The sequence below is a fragment of the Nyctibius grandis genome, chromosome 3, assembly GCF_013368605.1.
Source record: "Nyctibius grandis isolate bNycGra1 chromosome 3, bNycGra1.pri, whole genome shotgun sequence".
NCBI lineage: Eukaryota > Metazoa > Chordata > Aves > Nyctibiiformes > Nyctibiidae > Nyctibius > Nyctibius grandis.
The window spans coordinates 9,747,222-9,769,591 of NC_090660.1; the positions used below are offsets into that span (position 1 = coordinate 9,747,222).

The 22,370-nt window shown below is 38.8% G+C and overlaps 1 protein-coding gene across 3 annotated transcripts in view; it reads right to left on the bottom strand.

Annotated features, from left to right (window-relative positions):
• Positions 1-22,370, bottom strand: part of MCUR1 (mitochondrial calcium uniporter regulator 1) — a 43,690-nt gene that overhangs the window by 12,915 nt on the left and 8,405 nt on the right. The window contains exons 6-13 of one of the 3 annotated variants that reach the window (XR_011047851.1): positions 20,854-20,925; positions 17,288-17,341; positions 16,055-16,169; positions 12,860-12,965; positions 10,972-11,006; positions 10,805-10,863; positions 8,678-8,994; positions 4,108-4,219 (exon numbers count right to left, since the gene is read on the bottom strand). Coding sequence is in view for 1 of the 3 variants with exons in the window: in XM_068396853.1 (XP_068252954.1) it covers positions 12,910-12,965; positions 16,055-16,169; positions 17,288-17,341; positions 20,854-20,925 (297 nt within the window). In the remaining 2 variants the exon portion in view is untranslated. Of the gene's footprint in view, positions 1-4,107; positions 4,220-8,677; positions 8,995-10,804; positions 10,864-10,971; positions 11,007-12,729; positions 12,966-16,054; positions 16,170-17,287; positions 17,342-20,853; positions 20,926-22,370 lie in introns of those variants that run through there. The other 2 variants (XR_011047850.1, XM_068396853.1) reach the window with 2 other exon arrangements.

Here is a 22,370-nt window from a genome sequence, read left to right on the forward strand (position 1 = left end):
GCTTACATGAACATATACCAAATGCAAGTGATTTCAAGCAGTTAAATCTGAACTCTGAACAAGGCCTCTGAAGCCCACTCTATGCATCTTGATACTTTCTAATAACAATTCTAGCACAACTGTGAGCATCAGCAAGTTAAAAAAAAAAAAGAGAGAGAAAGGATTACTTACAAGTGATGAGGCAGGAGACAATGTAAACCAGTTTGACGAGGTGCGACTGAGCAAACACTGACAGACTATAGCAAGTTACTGCAAAAATTGTATGAGACAAATCCCATCCCCTTCGTCACTGCACTGGGCAAACTGTTGCTTCTAGCAGGATTCCCTTGACTCAGCCTAGGACTCACGCAGCCACATTACTGGAATGCAGGTCTTACAAGTGGGTGTATTTTAGCCTTTTAATGACACATTTGAGGTGTTTGTTTTGAAAGCAGATCCGAGCTGCAAGATTGTAAGGGTACCAATGTGTTAGGTTTGACCCAGCATAAAATTTCTTAGCGGTTAAGCTGATGGCTGGAGCTAATTCATTAGCCACCGTACACATGCAACACAAGCTTTATTTTAGCCTCAGAACACATAAATGCAAGGTGAACAAAATCAGAAAGCCTTAAAACGAGGCTCCTCTGTTCCTCCACCAGACACACACAACTAAATTAAACCAACAAATGTACCAGGAACAAAAGACTATTTTTCATCTCCTTTTTCATCCAAGATACTTTGGAGTACTAATCCATATCGTGTACAAAGAGCCTGTAAAAACTTCCTTCTAAAATTATAACAGAAGAAATTAGGTCAGCTACTAAAGAGTAGGTTGGATATAATCAAGTTATAGCACCCCTGGGACACAAAAGGTAGTGCTTTTTGCATTTCCATTTCGGCAACTTACACAGCTTATTGCTGTGGGAGGAATTCAAGGCAAATAACACTAAGACAGGATTTGCCAAAACGTTGGAAAACTGTTTGATCATTAATCGCATTTGCTAAGACTGTGATTAGGGTAATTGCTCTGTATTTCTTTTCACCAACCCGTTGTCCATGGGGGGATCAGGAAGGACTATCCCCTACCCCCATGAAGTGCAGCACAGCTTAGTTGGCTCTTTGTGCCTTTTTTTTTTTCCCCCTGAAGCATCAAATACTTGCCCCTGAAAAGGCACAATACTAATGGCTGGATACCGAGTAGCCCAGTGGTAGGATCTAATAAAGTAATATCTGTTTCATTGTAATTGTATCTCATTTTCTTTCTAGGTGACTAGTTATTCTTTGGAGTGAATTTTTCAAAGTGGTTAGCAGTGGGAACATTCAGCTGGGGTTTGGATGGACTTCCATAAAAGCTCAGCTTCTGAAATGCTACCTCGTATTTGAAAACACCTCTTTTCTTCGGTGTGGCTAGCGGCAACAATAGTGTGCAAGGCCTCATTTGTGTCATGTATTAATGCTGCCCCCCCCCCCCCCCCCCCAGTTTGGCTCTAGCTTCCTTTTGTTATTTCACAACTGCATAAAAAGGTTCTTGTCTGAATCTGAAGCAATATTGAAAACACTGTTTTAATTACTAGCACATGCATTTCTGTGACACACATCCCTGTGGAATCTGGGCATTGCTACTTTAATTTAGAAGCACTGATATCATAATAATGAGCATAATACAGACCTTAGACTACATAAGACAGAAAGAAGAGCACAGCTCCTATTCTCTCTCCCTGCAGATTAAAAACTCCCTTGGATACTACAGCATTCTTTTGAACAGCGGCTGTAAAAGTTTTCTTGTGGTTTGTTTTTTTTTTTTCCATGCTTATTATTTCAACAAGTACATATAAAGTGTGCTCAGTTTACAGGAAAACAAAAAAATCCTGTTCTTCCTGTCAGTGCTACAGGCTCATCCTATGCTTCAGAAATCCATTGGATTCTTTCCCTCTCAGATCATCGGCTACAAGGGTTCTGTAGGATAAATTTATGCCTTGTTTACATTGCACAACAATACTGTTCTTCAGGTTCTGCTCTCAGTGTGTGTGCACAACATGGAATTGCATCCAGCTCATTTGCTCTCTGTTATGTTGTTTCTGAAGAGCCAAGAGGATTAAAAAAAGCAGCAAACATTTGATGATGTTATTAAACCTAGTTCATCTGACTTTAAGTAAACAAAGTAATAAATCTATTAAGAAATAAGATGCAACTTTTACAGATACTCTCCAGGAGAGACCCATGCCTTAAGGAAGAGAGAGAAATTGAGGAGTTTTATGCCAGGGGCATTCCTGAGAAAGGTAAGGAGGTATGCAAATAGAAATCTAATCTGGTTCTGACATATGTGCTTGGGCAAAAGCTATTGTTAGACAAACACGTTGTTCCTGAGCAGCAGAACTAACGAAGCCTGATTTCCTACAGATTTGTGTCCTTTGTCCCACATCTCTTTCTCCTTCACCACAGTAATCCCAGCTCTCCTCATGCCTCTGATGCCACTGTCACCACTGAGAGACAAACTCTGAGACTAGTCTGGAGCTATAAAAATACTGTCGGCACGTGTGTGCTGACTGGCCAGCACCATACAATGGCTGAGATCCTCTTGCCTTTTCTTCAGTCGAGGCAGTACCCTGACTCTCTGTCCCTCATCCTGCTGCCAGATTTCATGAAATGTTTAAAAAAAATAATTGTGTCTAACATTATCACTCTTTCAACTTTAGACAAAATCTGATTTGCCAGAGGGTTACAAAAATTATTAGGTACAGGACAAACACTGATTGTGTAAGCTTTGTTTCCACAGGAAACTAGATTCAGAGGTTCAGCTACTTTTCTCTTCTCAAAAAAGAAAAAAAAAAACCAACATGGCTAATTAGGAAGTTTTCCCACAGCCATTTTCAGCTGCAATAGTTTGTGTAAGAAATGGTGACTGACCTGCTATCTCACACTAAACGTGAACATCTGATTTATTTTTTTAATAAAGAAATGTGCAAAAGCATCTATTGCTGCTGCTAACACTGAGACCTTTTATATGGCTAAATACTTCCAGTCTACTGCACAATCATTATTTCCCCTTTCCAAAGGAAAACATGCTGCCTCCTCTGTGGTCTGCTCTCTGTGTGCCTCCCCATTCCCAGCTTTAGGAGAGCTCCATTGGACTGCATCTGCACACTGCCTGGACCCTAGACTACATTAAGCAATAAAGATGCTCCGAGTGCTCCCTCTGGCATATTTGCTTGAATCATGACCTTATGTTTTGGTTTTCTTTATTCCAGTTTCTTCAATACACACTCCCACTGCCGCTTTACCAAGCTGCCAATTAAGAAGCTTCTTTAAAGAGCCTTATCTATTTCTCCCCAGGAAACCTAAACAAAGAAGTAAATAACTGAGGACAGGCAAGCTCAAAGCTTGCACCTCCCAAATCACTTAATTTCCTCTCCCCATCACACCTTAACATCTCAGTTACGGCACCTCTTCTATTGGCCGAGGAGAGCAGGATAACAGCACTTCAGGAACAGCAGATGTGTGTCATGTCACCAAAGGCCAAACATGGCATTGCCAGCAGCACGGGGCTACAGAACAAAGTATGGGCAAACAGAGGCTTGCACCGCAGCGTTGCAACATCCAAGAAATGGATGATGACCAGCAGTTGGAGTTGGTGAATGGAAAAGGAGCAGAGGTTACTTGTGCCATCAAGATAGCAGGAAAGCCCTCCATTTTATCTGTTTCCCCTCAAAATGGCTGTAACTTCCTATCAGTCTCAGTTGGGCTGAGGCCAGCAGTTGAAATACTGCTCCAGTTCTCCAGCAAGAGGTCTTGCAGGACCAGGACAGTGAGGAGCAGGAGAGGCACCCCTGGGTGAAAGGAGTCAGCTTTTGCAGTTTGGGGGCGAGTAGGGAAGGGAAGGTGCAGACCGTAGAGGGAGGTCGAGAAGACTACAAAACAACCAAATTGCTTACGGGCCTAGGATTTCAGCACTCTAAGAAACGGCTTTCATAACAGTGTGAGAAACTCCTTTGTTCAATACCAGGACTGTGTGTACAGACGTAACTGTGTGCATAAACACTAGGGCTGGGCACAGTGAAAGTAAAACAGGGCAGATGTGTCCTTCCTTGCCCTCCCTGCATGTGTGCACACATAGATATACACACTTACCCTTTTTTACCTTTGGACTTCTGGAAGCAGGACGGAAGATCTGTCGAGGTATAGTGAGGCAGAGCGCACCCAGGCTAAATACTCTTCCTGGGATTGTTCATTTGCCGAGGACCTGGCAGGAAGGGAGGATAATTGAAGTGCAAATTATCTTTAGCTATAATTAGATATTCACATACACTAAAAATATCTTTAAAGAAATTTAAAAGATTATTTCAAGATGAAAATAAGACTTAGTGCACTTCAGAATCTAGATGTTTCCCCTTTCAAACTCATGCTATATGGAGGGGAGTAGCCCATTAGTGCTGTCTTGAGTTTTACAGTAAATTATCTCACATGCATTGGCAGAAGATTAGAAGACTAAAAAAAAAAAAAAAAAAAACCAAAACCCTTTATAAGTCACATTTTTCATACTCATTGAACACTAGGGCATGACATATGTTTTTTGATCTACTGAAATTACTGTAAAAAAAAATGCTGACATATTCCTGACACTTGAACTAATGGATATAATGTTATCGTTACAACTCTGGTAAAAGTTTCCAGCTAGCCAAAAAATAAAGAGCATTTCCCTCCAGTGTTTATATAAACCTACAACCTAGGTTTGTATAAACTCCGTAGGAAACTTACCATAGGAGGTAAGTTTCTTCCAGAGTCCTGTCTTTGCTAACATAAGCACCACACAGTATAATGTGACCATGTTGGTTCATGCTAGTCTTCTAACCAGATTTCTTCTTGCTGCTTCTACTGGACTACTTTTCCAAATCTTAAATTCTCTGGTGGTCAGGAACATCTTTATAATTTCCATCGTAAATGTACTTATGGCAAGTCTGTGTCCCTCACCTTGAATAATGCTCTCCTTTTTCTTGTGTTTGCTACTAACATAGTACCCTTGAGAGCATGCCCAGAGTCAGCTTAGCTTCAGGTTTCATTTGTTAGGCTAAATAAATCATAGAACCATTTAGGTTGGAAAAGACCCTTAAGATCATTAAGTCCAATCGTTAACCTAACACTACCAAGTGCACCACTGTCCCTAAGTGCTACATCTACATGTCTTTTAAATACCTCCAGGGATGACGACTCAGTCCTAGTAGCCCTTCTCCAGAACAATTACAGTTTGAATTGAACTATAAGTGTTGAACTTTCTCGGACACCAGCGAACAGAACTCTCTTTGTCTTGCCACCACGAGGTTACTTCTCAACAGCATGATCTTTGTATCTTCTTCAAGTTAGATTATGTGGAACCTGAAGTCAAGATCTATTAGATCTATGGCGTTTCTTTTGCCTACAAAGTCTGTTATGCAGTTATTACCACAGAAAGCTGCCAAATTAAGTCTGGCACAATCTACCCTTGTTAAAACTGTACTTCTTTTCATGCTGCTCTCCTTTTATATCTCCAAGTATCCTTTCCTTTGTATTATTTGAAAAGCCCCCTGTACTACTGGAGGTATCAATCCACGGTAAACTAAATTAGATGTACTAGGGAAAGAGCTCAGAGACTCATAATTGTCACACATATCAAATATGGCTTCTTAAGTCTGACCAGTTAACTAACATTGATCACATACCAAAAAGAATGAAATCAAGATTCTGGGAACAGTCAATGTCAGTCCACAGCATCAGTGCAAGAAACAAAGTCTGTGTAATACCTAGCTGCATTTAGCCATATTTATCAATCTCTGTCACAAATGCTAGTTACATATTTGATGAGCAGTTTCATCGATCTGAGCTCTACAGTAGCAGAGACCACAAATAAAAAACGGCAACCCACATACAGGTCTCTCGGGACAAGGCTTAAATAGAGCCAATCTATTATGCTGGCTAGCGAGGGACTCATTACTGAATTCACCATTCTTCGTCTTTGGAAAGGCTAGAATTCATCCTGGGAGAAAAGCCCTTCAGTCCTCAGGATCCCAGCAAAAGATTAGAGTCTCTATCATTCAACAGTCCTATTTCGTCCCCACTGCAGAAAGATTATGCCAAGGGCCATTGTTTCCTATCCTCAGGCTGGCTGGGGTCTCTTCTGAGAGGGCAGAATTTTTAAGTGCTTGCAGCTCTGGTAGGAAGTGCTATGAAAAATAGGCAGGAACTACCTCTCTGCTCTTAAAAGCTGGATTTCCCTGTATAATTATCCCAGTAGGAGCTGGAATTTGGAGGACTCATCAGAGTGTGGGACAGAGCGAGGCACAAAGGCTGGCGCTGCCCCCTCCCCCAGCCCTACGTGGAGCAGAAAGCAAGGCAGCTCCTTTCTCCGGCAGCACAGATATCTTTCCCAGCAACAGAACCGCTGTACTCTGCGCGTGATGATTTGACACTGACATAATGCTTCCATATAATCTCTGAACATGGGAACTTCGGCACAGACCCATTAAACTATCCTTGCCTACATAGCTGCTGTCCAAAATTGTCTCGTAACTTAGCAACTAACTTGCTACCTGCTATCACTCATAGGCCTTCTTTAACGTTACCATTTCCTGAGTTTCTCCCTTTCATTATGCATCTGTATTTCAAATATTTCCCCCTGTCGTTTGCAGTGCTTCAAGAAGCAACTCACTTGTCTTGTTTTTAGCCTTTTTTGGCTCTATCTTTACAGCAATTCTGTCTCATGAACATCACTACAGCTCATTCTGACTTAGACTTACCACCACATCACCTAGCCCACCTGTTACTTCAGTGAGGGTAATTAACAAGGAACAATCAGCCTTTGGTAGTTTGCAAACAGGACTCAAACGCAGTACATTAGAGCAATATAGATAAAAGATCTGAAAAACAGCCAACCCCCACCACGTGTTTCAGTTACGATTTTCACACCAAGCCTAATGCAGTTTATATACTTATATACTTCACATATTTGCAATACAGTGTTTCATTCCGGGACAACAGAAAAGCACAGGAAGTAAACCTCCATTTTCTGGCCTAACACACTGCTACCACCAGTTGAAGGAACAGGCAGCTACACATGCTGCAAAGGCAGTTGTTACACAGCCGTCTGTCTCTATTGCCGTGTTTTGCCAGAGAGCAAAGAGGAACTGCATGCCTTAACCTTCATTTATGGACCAAAGTAACTGGCTTTGCTTATGTTTTCTTTCACAGTTGCTACAGTCTTATCTGTTTGGTATCTTAGATATTTACACAGTAAACAGACATCTAGCACCTTGCAATTCCCCCCCCCCCTATATTTTTATCTGTTTATACATAATCCTGTGGCTTGTTTTATTCAGAGATACTGGAGTACCTCAAACCTGTGGTTTTGCTGCATGTGGTGATGTACTAGGAGTGTACAGAAATATTTAAATTGCTACTTGAAATACAATTTGTAAAAAAAACTTAAGCATCAATCAGAATACTGATCATGAAACCTTCATCTAAATAAGCCTTTAACTTCAGTGAACAAGTAAAGGCTTGCAAGAGAGCCTTTGGTCATATTTTAATGCATTAAACACTGCTTCATTAAGAGATACATTAAATCCCTCATTAAGAACAAACTGAAAACCAACCTTTCCTTCCTCCAAATCTCTCTACAATCTGGGCGGGGGGGGAGCGGAGGGGAGAAAGCTTGAAAACCATGTTGAAACTACAAATGGCATACTAAAGAATCCAAAATGTTATTTATTAAATGACATATTGAATATTTGAAGTTAGGAACTGTAACAGAAAATGAGCTAGGAGTGCCCAAGTACAGAACCATGCGTTCTTTTTTCTGTTAGGTAACAGCAGAAAAAGAAAATACCTTTCAAAACACTGGCATTTATGTAAACGGAGATGTGGTTTGTATTAAACATTTACCTTTCACAGTGAGCATATTTTTGCTTTGTTATCTGATGACTACCACTGTTTTCTCTATCAAACAGGATTAGCTTCCTTAGACATTCCCAACCCCCCACTTAACCAGACTTTATGAATCATCAAATTTATAACTTGTCAGGCGTGGTCTGACACTTTAGGGCAAACTGGGACCCTGTTTCAAACAAGACAAGTTCACTAACGAACAGCTTAGCGGACAACATGCTGTTAGATTTTCGGAAGTCTCAGATGCATTTTTACTTAATAGCGAAAAGAGAGAGTAGTATCTTAGCATAGCTTTTTTGAGAGCTGTGGTCATGGGTATCCCCAAATCAGATTATTAAAAATGAAACAATTCACATAGAGGAGCAAGCTGCAATGCATAGACTGGAAGGTGGCTAGGAGGATTAAAAAAAGTTTTAAAAATCAACTCAGAAGCTTCTAAAATAAAAAAAAAAAAAGCTTAATTTTTAAACAAGGCTCCTTTTTAGAGGGAAAAAAAATATGAAGATCTCTGCAAGAATTTTTCTACAGACTTTTGGAAGTGTGAGCCTTATTTTGCACTTTCCCCCCCCTCAAATTCCATAGAATTTCAGCTGCTTCTTAAAAGCTTCCCAGAACCCACTACTTCTGAATGGTACTGCAATGTAACATGTGAGACAAGGTAACTAACTACATCAAAGAAGAATACTGAATGAAAACATAAAACCCACATGCAGCATCCGCACTAGACATGCTCAGTCTCATCTGTGCATCATCAATGGTTAATTTTTTTAATATAGGCTCTCACCTGTAGCTTTATTTGGTCTTAAAAGTTCAGTGAAGAGCTCAGTAGCTCAGACAAGAAGGTGGTTAGTGCCTTGGCCTAGCTGGCGTCTAAGGAACACGAGGGAACTCTGCATGTAAATCACGAGGCATTAGAATTGACTTCTTTGAAAGCCGAGATACAAAAGATTATCAAAATCTCCAGCCACTGTCTGGATCTGGTTGTGGTAAGTAGTCTTTAAAGGGAGCTTCTGAAGTGGCCGTTGTATTTATTCATTCCTTGCGTCACTGGGAGAACTTTGTAAATACACAACGTACACCTTTTCCACAGGAAAACAGATCCTGGGTAAAGACAGGAGAATGACTTGGAGTGATGCAAATTATTCTGGACAAAATCACAATCAAAACTGACATATTTAATAGCTGCCTATTCATTGAGTAACATGCACTGCTGACAGTCCTACATAAGAGGACTACAAGATTTCTAACAATAGAGAAAGACCAAAGCATGCTGGAGATTAAAGTATAAACAGTATGAACTCTGAGTTTTCCCGTCATGCTGAGAAGCCTGCCCTGTTTCCCTTCCTGCCCCCTCCCAAGATAACTATTACTCACTCTGTCAGTTCTGAAGCAAACCCTGGAACCCTGTATACAAGCTTGATTTGACCAAATTCAATTGCCTGCTATAAGATGCCATTATTATATTCATGTACCATACAGTTCTGTTTAATGTTCTCACAGAACATCTGCCACTTACCTGCAGGGGAAAAAAAACCCAACATCCAAAAAACAACCACAACACACCACCCTTCATTTCTTCACTACATTTTTACTCCCGCAACAAGAAGAGACTATTCACGAGTAGTATTAATCATGACTCGAATGAAGCTGAATCAATTTCAGAATACAATGGGGAACCTAATGAACTTCTAAGAGTTTGATAGGGTGCATATTAGAACAGCAAAGGAAAGTAGGGTATTTGAAATATTACAACCCACTGAGGTGCCTCACTATGGGGATAAACATTGGCCCGAGACCGATATTTGCCGCAATACTTTATTACTCATTTCCAGTATTTTGTTTTTGATACCAGCTGGGCATCCTCCCAAGAAAACTGGAATCTTCTTCCTTGGAATGGACAGGTTTCAAAGGAATACTATGCAAACACTGATATGATCTTTATCTAGTTACAAAACTGCATGTTAAGGATAAGAGGCAATTGCTCCGACATAGAATTTAAGTGTAAAATAAAGAATCAACACTACTGCTTTAAAATGTTTGGCAATAGGGCAAAAAATGTGTTTTCAGCCAAAGGAAGCTTTCCTAACAAAGACACAGCAGGTCCTCTATCTCCCAGAATATATGCATTTGTTTCTGATTAAAGCAAACCCCAATATTCCAGGCACATATTTGATTGTAAATGAATTTTCTATTTAGGGGCTAAAGAAAATTGCTTATATAGAAAGCTTTACTCTAAAAAAAAAAAAAAAAAACACCAAACAAACCCAACCAAAACAAACAAACAAAAACAAACAACAAAACCCCAACTCACAACAAAACTAAAGGAAAAATAATTAAAAACACCCCTGTCAAACTAATAAATAATTTCTGAATACAACTTTTCCAAATATATTAAAACATTAAAAACCCCATTAATTTTACAGTGTACTTATCCCTTCAAAAGACTTTACATGGCAGTTTTATTAAATATTGAATTGTCTTGCAGAGTTTTAATCATTTTAGAAATAAAGGCAGTTTACTTGATTCCTGAAAACTCAATGGGAGATGCAAAACTAAGTCTTGCTCACACCTTGCAACCAGTAGTTCAAAGGGACTAGTCATAGCAATTTAGCTAACTTTGCGTATTAAAAACAAAAAAACAAACACAAAACCTCACCAGTTTTCCTGTGCGAGGTCTACAGATGGTAGCAAGAGTAAGAAGAGAAAAGTCTACTGAAGCAGTATGACTCAAAAGACCTAAAAGGTAAAAGCATGTCTTCTCCAAAGTCAACAGGAACTGTTAATAGCTGCACAGAGCTAGAATTTCACCATTCATGAAAAGGTCAGTCAAGTGAATATTCACAACTAGAATAAGGCTTATTCTAGTAAACCAAAACATTTGAAATTAGAAAAATTGAAGCAGATTTCATACCTGAATTAAAAATGTTTCCATTTGTCAACTCATGGTTTTAAGTACAACTCCACAACTTTCTGGGAAATGAATGATGCGATCAACACTTCCAATAGAGAAAGGGCTAGACAGCATGTGATTTAACAGTAATGAAATACTTGAAGCAAAACAATTTAGCTAATACTTACCAGTGAAAAGGAGACAGCTCCCTTACGGATTTTTACTGAAAACAAGAGCGAAAGCAAGATAGATAAGCAGTTAAAAGTCAGTATACTCCCACTAACATATTACAAGGAAATACAGTTTTGTAAGAACTCTGGATCTCGATTTGTCCTGTAAAACACAAAGAAGCTTTTGGAGCAACTTCAGTTTTCCAGCAAATGGGATGATTCTCAATCTCCTTCTCCAAAAGGAGACAAATCCTTAAAGAACCTCCTGTCTTTGCTGGGTGAACGTGGAAGTTCACAGGGAAAACTCACAAGCAGTTTTAGCATAGGCAGACTGCTACTCTTACATGCTCTTAACAGAGATGGGCTCTTCCTGCAGGCAAATCAGAGCTGGAGCTCAGCTTTAGCTGCATGCTCTATTATTGCAAACTAAAAGAGAAAGCCTGAGAGATCTAACATTTCTAGATTAAATTTTTTCTTTTATACTTTTTTCCTGCCAGGCAGGAAATGAACAGATACATTTCTGAATCAAGTGGGAGCTACTGCAGATTTTCAGAGCTGAAGCAGTTTTGTGGTAAAGCAGTTCCATTTACTTTTCACTTGCATCTCCTGAAAGCGCTCTGCAAATTAAAAATCAAAATATGAAGTCAGAGAACTGACAAGTATTTCTGGACATTTAGAATTGCTACTGATTCAAATCAGAGACAATATACAGCATGATACAGAAAAAGTCCTAGAGAAAAAAAATTTGGAGAATGCCAACTTAGGTCTCCTATTTATGAATTTAGTGATCATTTGACACTCAACTGTTGCTTTTCAAGAGATATTTACAGAATCATCTGTCCTGGGTCAATAAGAACCAACACTGCAGTCATTCCAAACATTAAATTATTGCTTGTCTAATTTGAGAGTGTTAAGTCCTATAAGTTAGTACAAAAAATATTTTTTAAACAAAACAGTAAAGATCTTGAATATAGATTCATTCAATTTAGAGAGGCTGTTATGTTAGTCTGCAATAATAGTCTTCCTTACATTATTGACTGCTCTTTACTCTTCAGTGTGTTAGAGGGGCTGTCGACTTTGCTAAATCTCTTTCCTTTCTAGAAGCATTAATTCCCTTCCATCAAGAACGCAGCACCAGAGACACTTTGTATCACTTAACCATAAATTAACACAACTAGTGTATTCTACTTCATTTTAAACTTCCAGTTATAGTGGTAAAGTTAACAACTAGCATATGGAATGAGTATCAGATACTTGTATGTACCAAAGGCACGTTAGTCACAAAAACCTCTACAAATTTATTACAAACAAAACTAGCAGCAAACACTGCGATCATTACACAGTACACTTCCATGAAACATGACTGATTGGACGGCCATCTGGAAAACAAGCTGATAACTATAATGTTATAAAAATAATAAAACAAATATTTGAACATAGTGACTATATGAACAAGTGTTAGAAGGAAGAAAGCATGATTCAGTTAACACAAATTCTGCTTATACAAGAGTGCCTCCAAGCCACAAAATGTGTAGTTTCAGTTTTACATTAATAATCAAGACTTCAGTCTGATACATGCAACCGACTCCTGCAAGCATGTCTGAATAAGCAATGGAACATACTTCCATAGGTTCTTCTCTACAGCATGCAGCCCCATAGGATTCGTATCAATGCCAGCCTTTGCTTACGTGACACTTTGTAGCAGCAAGGTGTACTGCAGGTCAGAATGGAGGGAAATGGCAGAAATGTGTATACCATGCTTTCGTCAGAGGTAAGTTTCAAGATATGCACGACATGTACAGTTTATTCCTAGGCACATCTTTGGTTACATTCTCAATACAGTCTGCTTTACAAAAAAAAAGTAAATACAGTCAAGACTTGGTTAAAGTCTAGGCAAAGATAAAACCTTTTTTCCAGAAACGAAGACAGTAGAAGTCCCTTTAAATTGATGTTTCATTATATCCATAAACGATAAAATCCCAGTGCTACAGTAAGGCATGTAAATATTGAACCTGAAAGAAAATAAAAAGGGGAAGGAAAATGGAGACATTAAATCATTAGCTCTCAGAACATTTCTTCAGAAAGCCATGTACACATCTTACTACAATGCTAGAAGTGTAACCACCACCCTTTCCCCGTGTAAGAAAATAAGGTTTCTGATTTACAACAAACAATTTCAAGGTGGAGGGGCACAAAAATGACAAATAAGAAGGAAGGAAAAAAAAAGAACGCAGGAAAACTGGGCTGGAAAACTATCAAAAGGCTGAAAGAAACCCTTAGTTGCTTACCATTCCAAAACAGATCAATATCACAGAATCAACCAGGTTGGAAGAGACCCCAGGGATCATCGAGTCCAACCATTGCCCTGACACCACCATGTCAACTAGACCATGGCACTAAGTGCCATGTCCAGTCTTGTCTTAAACACATCCAGAGATGGTGACTCCACCACCTCCCTGGGCAGCCCATTCCAATGTCTAATAACCCTTTCTGAAAAGAAATTCTTCCTGATGTCCAACCTGAACCTCCCCTGGCAAAGCTTGAGGCTGTGCCCTCTTGTCCTATTGCTAGTTGCCTGGGAGAAGAGGCCAACTCCCACTTCACTACAACCTCCCTTCAGGTAGTTGTAGACTGCAATAAGGTCACCTCTGAGCCTCCTCTTCTCCAGGCTAAACAACCCCAGCTCCCTCAGCCGTTCCTCGTAGGTCAGACCCTCCAGACCCTTCACCAGCTTGGTCGCCCTCCTCTGGACTCGCTCCAACACCTCAACATCTTTCTTGAAGTGCGGGGCCCAGAACTGGACACAGTACTCAAGGTGTGGCCTCACCAGTGCCGAGTACAGAGGGACGATCACTTCCCTAGACCGGCTGGCTACACTATTCCTAATAGAGACCAGGATGCCATTGGCCTTCTTGGCCACCTGGGCACACTGCTGGCTCATGTTTAGCCGGCTGTCGATCAGCACCCCCAGGTCTCTTTCTGCCGGGCTGCTCTCTAACCACTCTTCCCCAGCCTGTAGCGCTGCATGGGGTTGTTGTGGCCGAAGTGTAAGACCCGGCACTTGTTCTTGTTGAACCTCATGCCGTTGGTCTCAGCCCATCTATCTAACCTGTCCAAATCCCTCTGTAGGGCCTTCCTACCCTCCAGCAGATTGACACTCCCACCCAGCTTGGTGTCATCTGCAAATTTGCTGAGGGTGCACTCAATCCCTACGTCTAGATCATCTATAAAGATATTGAACAGCACCGGTCCCAGAACTGAGCCCTGGGGAACACCGCTAGTGACCGGCTGCCAGTTGGACTTTGCCCCATTCACCACCACTCTCTCGGCTCGGCCATCCAGCCAGTTTTTAACCCATTGAAGAGTCCACCCATCCAAGCCCCGGGCAGCCAGTTTGTCTAGGAGGATGCTGTGGGAGACAGTGTCGAATGCCTTACTGATGTCTAGATAGACTACATCCACAGCCCTGCCCTCATCTACTAAGCGGGTCACTTGGTCATAGAAGGAGACCAGGTTGGTCAAGCAGGACCTGCCTTTCATGAATCCATGTTGGCTGGCCCCGATGCCCCGATTGTCCTGCATGTGCCCTGTAATGGCACTCAGGATGACCTGTTCCATCACCTTGCCTGGCACCGAGGTCAGGCTGACAGGCCTATACTTCCCTGGATCATCCTTCCGACCCTTCTTGTAGATGGGCGTTACATTTGCTAATTTCCAGTCAGCTGGAACTTCTCCAGTTAACCAGGACTGCCGGTAGATAATAGAGAGTGGTTTGGCAAGTTCATTTGCCAGTTCCTTCATTACTCTAGGGTGAATCCCATCCAGGCCCATAGCCTTGTGGGTGTCCAAGTGGCACAGCAGGTCACTAACCGTCTCCTCCTGGATTACGGGGGGTTCACACAGCCCCCCGTCCCTAACTTCAGGCTCTGGGGGCTGAGTCTCCTGAGGACAACCGGTCTTGACATTAAAGACCGAGGCAAAGAAGGCATTGAGCACCTCTGCCTTTTCCTCATCCCCTGACACTACACTACCCTCCTCATTCAGCAAGTGGTGGAGGCTCTCCTTGACCCTCCTTTTGCTGTTGATGTATTTGATGGCAAGTTACAGTTGTAAAGTGAGGACATGGATTATTAAAACACAGTCAAGTATTCAGCAAACAAATAAATGAGAGCTATCTTTAATGAGGCTTATCAGTTTGCAATTTTTAAAATTCCCATTTAAATGAAATAAACTTTTCATTTCTAGATACACACACAAAAGATTTTTCCCACTGTTTGCAACAGAAGCACTTCAAACACAATGCAAATTATTTTTATTTTTTTTTCCCCATGCAGAGTTCAACATGTCTTTGAGTAGGGATGGTGGGGAAAAGAATTTCCTCTCATTTTAATAAATTGCCTTTTATTTTCCAGTAATGGTTCTCTCTAAAGGATATGCCTGAAGTACAATACTATGAATAGACATGATTGTACTTGTGACAAAATCCATTGTGAAAGAATAATCAGAAAATCTAAATCAGAAGAATAATTTTCTACTGCAAACCTGCTCATTTAATAGCACTGCTCACTCAGTAGCAAAATGTCAAAATATTAAAGTGACCCAGGGCAGTAATGTAGGCACACAAACACAGAGAATATTTTTCTAATGCACATGCCTGAAAAATGAAAGTTTAAAGAATATGTGGTGCTGCACAGTCAGAAAAGCTGAAATGTTCCATTTTGCACCTAGATCTCCATCAGACAGATGAAGAAATCCCAGAAATGCATGCAGCAAGCTGCTTTTACAAATTAAGTCAGGCACAGAAGAACTTTTTGGCCCTTGTTAACGGGCAGTCTTTTAGATTTCTTATACACATTATTATTACAGTGTAAAGCTGGGGAAAAAACCAAAAGCCATACAGCCATAGCCCATGCAAAATAAAGTTGTGAATCATAGGAAGCTTTGGCTGGGTTAAGTACACAAATAAGTCTGCTAATCTTGACTGAGTCTATTTCAAGAATTATTTTTAATCAGGGCCTTTATGAATACCGTCAATCAAGAGTTTGCCAAACATTTAACATTTAACAGTTTCACCATCAGAGACAACCACCAGATTCCTTACCTGCTAAGTACTTAATATTGTCAAGTTTGTGCGATTCAAGCATTGTTTTCAGATCTGCAACTTCTGTGTCTATTTTTCTGTCTGTTTGGATCAGAGCTCGATCTTGTTGCGCATGCTAAAAAACAAAGCAACAAAATGACGCAATTTGAACAGTTTCTAGTTTATTCAGAAATTTAACCCATCCCTTCAAGTTGTATTTTTGTTCCTCTTTAAATGTATGTTTATTTGCATTCAAAGAGAACAAGCTCCTTCCTAGCTGATTATATCCAAGGAACTGAATGATTTGGTGAACTCGGGAAACGTACATGATTACATGTCCCTTAACACATAATCTAGGAAGTGGCAGAACTGGATGCCTTCTTATCTCAATCTAGCAGCATAAACGTTAACTTCAATCTGTCATTTGGCTCACCGCTATTAAAGTCACTGCTCAATTATAAGAGCTACTGAGAAGTTTAAGAGCCTCTTGTGACAAAAACATACCGGAGCATAAAGATTTATGGATCATTAGAAAAATTGAGAATTGGTCTTCTGGTGTAAAAAAGCATGTCTTCATCTTGTAATGAATTTAACACAAAACCAGCTACAGACAAATTCAGAATCTGATTATGACAGAAGACAGGACTTCTGTAAAAAAATGGGACAGAATTATTACTCAGAAAAGACTGAAAGATCAAACTTGTTAACTGAGAACAACAGCTGCTGAGTTGCTGATATTTTCAAATCAGCACTACTGAAACATTGTAAATCAGTTAATGATTTACTGCTAGATGACTTCCTAGGGATAATTCCCTATACTACAGAAAGGAAATAAAAGGAAGAGGAAGTGCTTGGTAAAAACCTCCTCTAAAATGAAGCCAAATCAATCTAGCAATGTGTTTCAGTCCCACTGAACATGGAAGTAAAAAAAAAAAATTAATTTCACAAACTAACATTAAGAGCAGAATTCCATCTAGAGAAAATACTACATGCATGAAGTTTCAAAACAAAGTGACCACTGAACCGTTTGTATATATACATGCAGAGGGTCTAATAATATATATGAAAGCCTTTTTATTCTGTAGACACTTCAGTTACCTGTACCAATACAAAAATACACAGGGAAATAATAAAGCACAATCTCATTTTGTACATTACAGTGCCTAAAGACATGAACAACTCCAAAAAGAATAGCGGGTCTATAACACAAGTACAAAAAGATTTGCTGTGTAATAATCAGCTACAAGCTCTTACCAATTCCACTATTTCTGTCCTCATTTCAAGCAGTTTTCTTTCATTAAGTGAGTACTAGAGGGGGGAAAAAAAGAAAGATAAACATTATATTGTCATTAAACTTTTCCCCCTACACTTAAAAGTGTCTTTCTTTGTTTTCAAATTCTGTAGAACACTGAATCTGCACAAGGTTATTGTCTGACAACACTTGGGAAACAGTATTGTAGGATAATTGCTGTCCTTTGGAAAAGCACAATTTAGACAGGTGTTCATCCACACCTCTGAACAGTAAAGCGCAACAACTCCATCAGACACTCATCTTCTGCAAAAACTGTATATATTAAGAAGCAGCTAGAAGAAAGGTTGGCAGATTTGCATTTCTGAAAAACAAAGACCTACTACTCTAAACAGTAACGCTGGAACAGTTAACTAATCCATTGAGCATACAAGCACAATCAAGACTGAATCACCTACTTTCTTCAGGAAGGAGAGTACAGTTTTAAAACATTGTATCAAACTCAGCTATCAAAGAAATGTTTAACCAGCATCGCATGTGCTCACCATTTGTATTGTTCTGACCATCATTTCATGATATACTTGTTAAACATAGCACATTTGTACCTCACATTAAGCCATTCATTTGTGGAACATCAGAAGTTGTGGCTTATTTTTAAGTTACAGCTATTTGGGTTCGAGGAAAGTTAAATCCAAATTAAAGCAGCATACCTTTAAGACAGGTTACCTTTCTGACTCATGAAGAGGCATGATTTACCTTGACATCTATAATGGTTCCTGTCCCACTACTGGAGTGATTCAATTATTCATAGACAGCTGCTAAACCACCAGTCTATAGTGCAGAGTATTAAGGTCATCAGGCACCCATCTCAGAATCCTCAGTTACACAGCAATAACCTCATCTGTTGACATTCCCATGGAAAGTCGCTTTATTTTTCCTCCACTCCGGAAGCTTATTCCGCTTTAATATTAAACTCAGATTAATCTACATAAATGCCTCACAGCATTGAAAAACCCTCCTTAAAGATCTTGAGCTCTATTTGGACTTTTGACTGATCTAAAGATGAAGTTAAGAGATAGCAGGCTGCTACAAATGTAGAAAATGACATGACAAAGACAAATAACAGCATGCCTACAATTAACAAAACAGTCACTAGATTCTGCAAAATGGAGAGGGGTAAAAAAGGAAATTCAGACATTTTACATAAATATACATTTTTGAAAGTGGTAAGATGGCAGAATATTTATAGAAGAATCTAAAATTATGTCCGAGGTGAAATTTCACATAAGAATTGGACCTCACATTAATAAACTGACCATCGCTACCAAAAGAACCATGACATTTAAAATAAACAATTTTATGGATTGAAATATTTCATCTGTCTTACTTTAAGTAGATGCTGTTAGCCAAATACACATTTTCTGAATAATTTATATTCTACAAGCTTCTTTCTTGATGTTTGTGTTTGCTAGAAGTTTTTCTTTGTGGCTAGAACTCTCTAGGTCAGACCCAAGGACTTTAAACTTAGGGTTAAGACAGCGAAATCCTTTTACTGCAAGGCATCACCACACATCTGTAATAACACCAGTGCATAAAAAAGGGGGAAAGACAAGGTTAAACTTCCCGCCTGAAATTCAACAGGGAGACTTCCCCTTAAGTCCATGTTTTTCACAGTGCAGAGAAAATTCAGTTTTGTCAGATGCATTTTGAGATTTTTAACAGCAAGTTTAGAGGCACTGTGATGCATGAACACGTGAATATATATGGAATTTTGTACCATACTTCAAGTCTTAAAATCACATCTGTATTACTGAAGATATAAATCACAGCATAAACAGATGTGCATTAAGCAATGTAGGATTCTTCAGGAAATGTAAAGTGGCATGCACTAATTAAAAATAAAGCATTTAGAGTTTGAAACATTAAAGACTGCCCACATCAGTGTTGACAAATTAAGAAATTCTCCTTCAGTACTTATTCCAAGCAAAACTGAAGGATAAGAACATTCTACCTAGCGTTCAAGTTAAATCTATTTAAAATTAGGACATTTCTCTTCTGAATAGTAACTTAGTAAGAATGCACAGTAACCTTCAATTATCCTGAGTTTTATTCTCAGAAAACTAGATATTCAGTCCTAAGTCACATTACAATTGAAGTAAATATGATAATGATGCTCTGCCTACTATAGAAAATACTGCATTACGTCTCTCCCCCAGCTCAGCACACAGTTACAACCTGCTCCCCATTCATCTGCCTTTTTCCTTTTCCCTTAACGCATGGCAGAGCTGGCAATTGAAGTGGGGGAGCAGGGGGAAGGGAAAAAAGAAAAGAGCAGTTTTCATAGAAACTATGAAATTATAGTTGAAAAACAGACTACAAAGTTGGTCAACTTTTTAAGAGAGAGCTGACACACACAGTTTGCTTCTCCTGGGAGGCAATCAAAATAACGTACTGTTCTGTGCAACAGAGTCCAGGATCCTACATAAATATACAAGAAAACACTAGTGCCTGATTTTAAATAGGTGTTGTAAGCCTGAAGTATTGCAAAGCTTATGATGTACACAGTTAATACATTTCATATGATGCTTTTTTAAAACATGAGCGTGAAATATTAACCTTTAAACAAGAATTCTTCCTGCTCAAATTGTACTTTGTTCAAGCATCTACCATGGGATAGAAGGCTGTTAGTCATTATAATAAATCACTGACGCAGGTGTTACCTATACTAGTCATTGCAAAAAACTTCAAGGGGCACACACAGAAGAGAAATTATATCTACTTGAACAGTTCTTATTGCCTAGATTGGAGATAAATATTACATCTCCATTACACACCTGTAAAAAAGGACTGAGTAAGAAATAATATTAACAGACAAAGGTCATTAAAAGATCTTTCAATTTAGAAGATGCAATTTCTTTGAGATCCTAAAAGCTATTAAAAATTATCATGGGAACAGAACCCTAAACAGAGTGCTACATATAATGCAAAAACTTGTTAATCTTCTAATTCTTCATCTATGTTATTCTAATTTAAGATGACATCAATTCAGTTCTACCAGATATTTCAAAGTCCAAAACAATCTGAACCAGTATCAGTTACAATTAAAAAAAAAAAAAAAAAAAAAAAATTACAACTATTTTCACAACAGGTATTTCCTGACAAATTAGCTACGCTATAAATTCTCTAGTCATAGGGAAATGAAACATCTTCAATGATAAGTTTAATGAAATGTGTAAACTTAATGAAGTGAGAAAATAGAGAAAGAGATATACTAATAACATAGAAAACCTCTATGCAGCTAGTCAGCGTGTTTAGATTAATATCTAATATATTTAATTATAATGTTTTAATCCTGATATTAAAACAATATCAAAATAGACAGACATACAAAACCAAACATGGCACCTTGTACTATAGCAGCACAAGGATGAGTAACTTGGATTAACACCATCTTGAAGCTGAATGATACTATAGATTAGTATGAAAATGCTCTTTGGGTAAGATGCTCTTACCCAAATTTGGAGATCATTCAGTGCTGAGATGTTTCTAGAAGAAAGTAACCAAAACTTACCAATTCTTTTACTCTGCTCTTCTCTAGGTTTAGATTTAACTTATTATCTGCACGAACTTTGGTAATTTCATCCTAATGGGAAAGAATTGATAAAGCAGCAAGAATGATTTTTTTCTTCAATCATAAGCAGAAAAAAAATAGACAAATATATTGCGCCTTTCTTTACATATCTCAGGAATCAAGCTTCTCTCCAATTAATGTACATAACTTTCAAAAGCATAAGTATTCCTGTTCTTCCCCTGGGAAATACTCATGTTCTATAGTATGAATGGATGTCAGAATCAAAAACTAACCATTACTTTTAAAACCAGAACACTGAGAACAGCACTTAATTGAGAGCACATTCTTCTATAAATGCTGGGAATCTTTCATATATCCTGTAACTCTCTCTGATTTCTAGAAATCCATGCCTAGGTACACCTGTAAGTTGGACTTCCTCCATGAAGCAACCTTGATGCTCAAAATAACTTTAAAAGCAGTTTCTAACCTTCCAATGTAAAAGAAAATCTGTTTCTAAAGACTACATCCTGGGCTTTCAGAAAAAGCTACAGACATTTTAGAAGTCAGTAGGTGTTTATTATATTTTTAAACATCTAACTACTGTAAGTTGTACACTTGCATTTTACTTCAAGAGCTGTAAGTGATTCTTGCTTTTCTCAGTGACAGCTGCCATTTTAATGCAACCTCCTGGCAGGAATTCCAGCCAGCTGACAGTTTGTCATGAGGCAAACTGCTGATCAGATGAATGTGTGGGAGAAGCGAAAGATTGCTGATGTTCTGGAAGATTCTACTATTAAAACCAAGTAAGCATCTCTCAAGTAGGCCTATGTCAACCAGTCAAGAGTTCATTAAGTTAGTATGAACAATAATTAGACTAAATTTCTATGTCTGAATTTTTGACCTTTAACTGGTTTACAATTAGATATCATTACAACATGATACATTACAGTTTAATGAATCAAAAATTAGAAAGAAAGTTTTTCATAAACTTTTACAACATTGCATCTTTTTGTCTTTTAGAGAAACAAATATGAGCAAATATAAAATAACTGTAAATGTAATTCTCACAAGGGCAAGTTAAAAGTAAAGTTTAAAGACATCTAACTTTTAAGAAAAGATGACTCAGATCCTTGGTGCTCTACCAGTACATTACACTAACTCATTTATATGCTACTAAACCCATAAAATAAGTTACAATTAAAAAATTAGATGTCAAATGTATTTTAAAATGGTATTCTGAAAACCCAGATGCCTTAAGCACTTCATAACACAGTATGAAACATGCAGGATTAGCCTTGAGAAATTTATGTTCTCCTTTTGGAGACGACAGTGCAAAAAGAAATTGAAGAGAATAGGAAAGAAATGGCAAGGAGGCACTAGGCTGAGTTTGACCACATTGTCAACTAGCTCAACAAGTCCAATAGTCTGACAGTTTCATGGACAAATCCTAGAGAAGGAAGAGTACCCCATCCTTCCAACTCAGGAGGACATCTCAGCAGGAAATAGCAGTTCTCAAG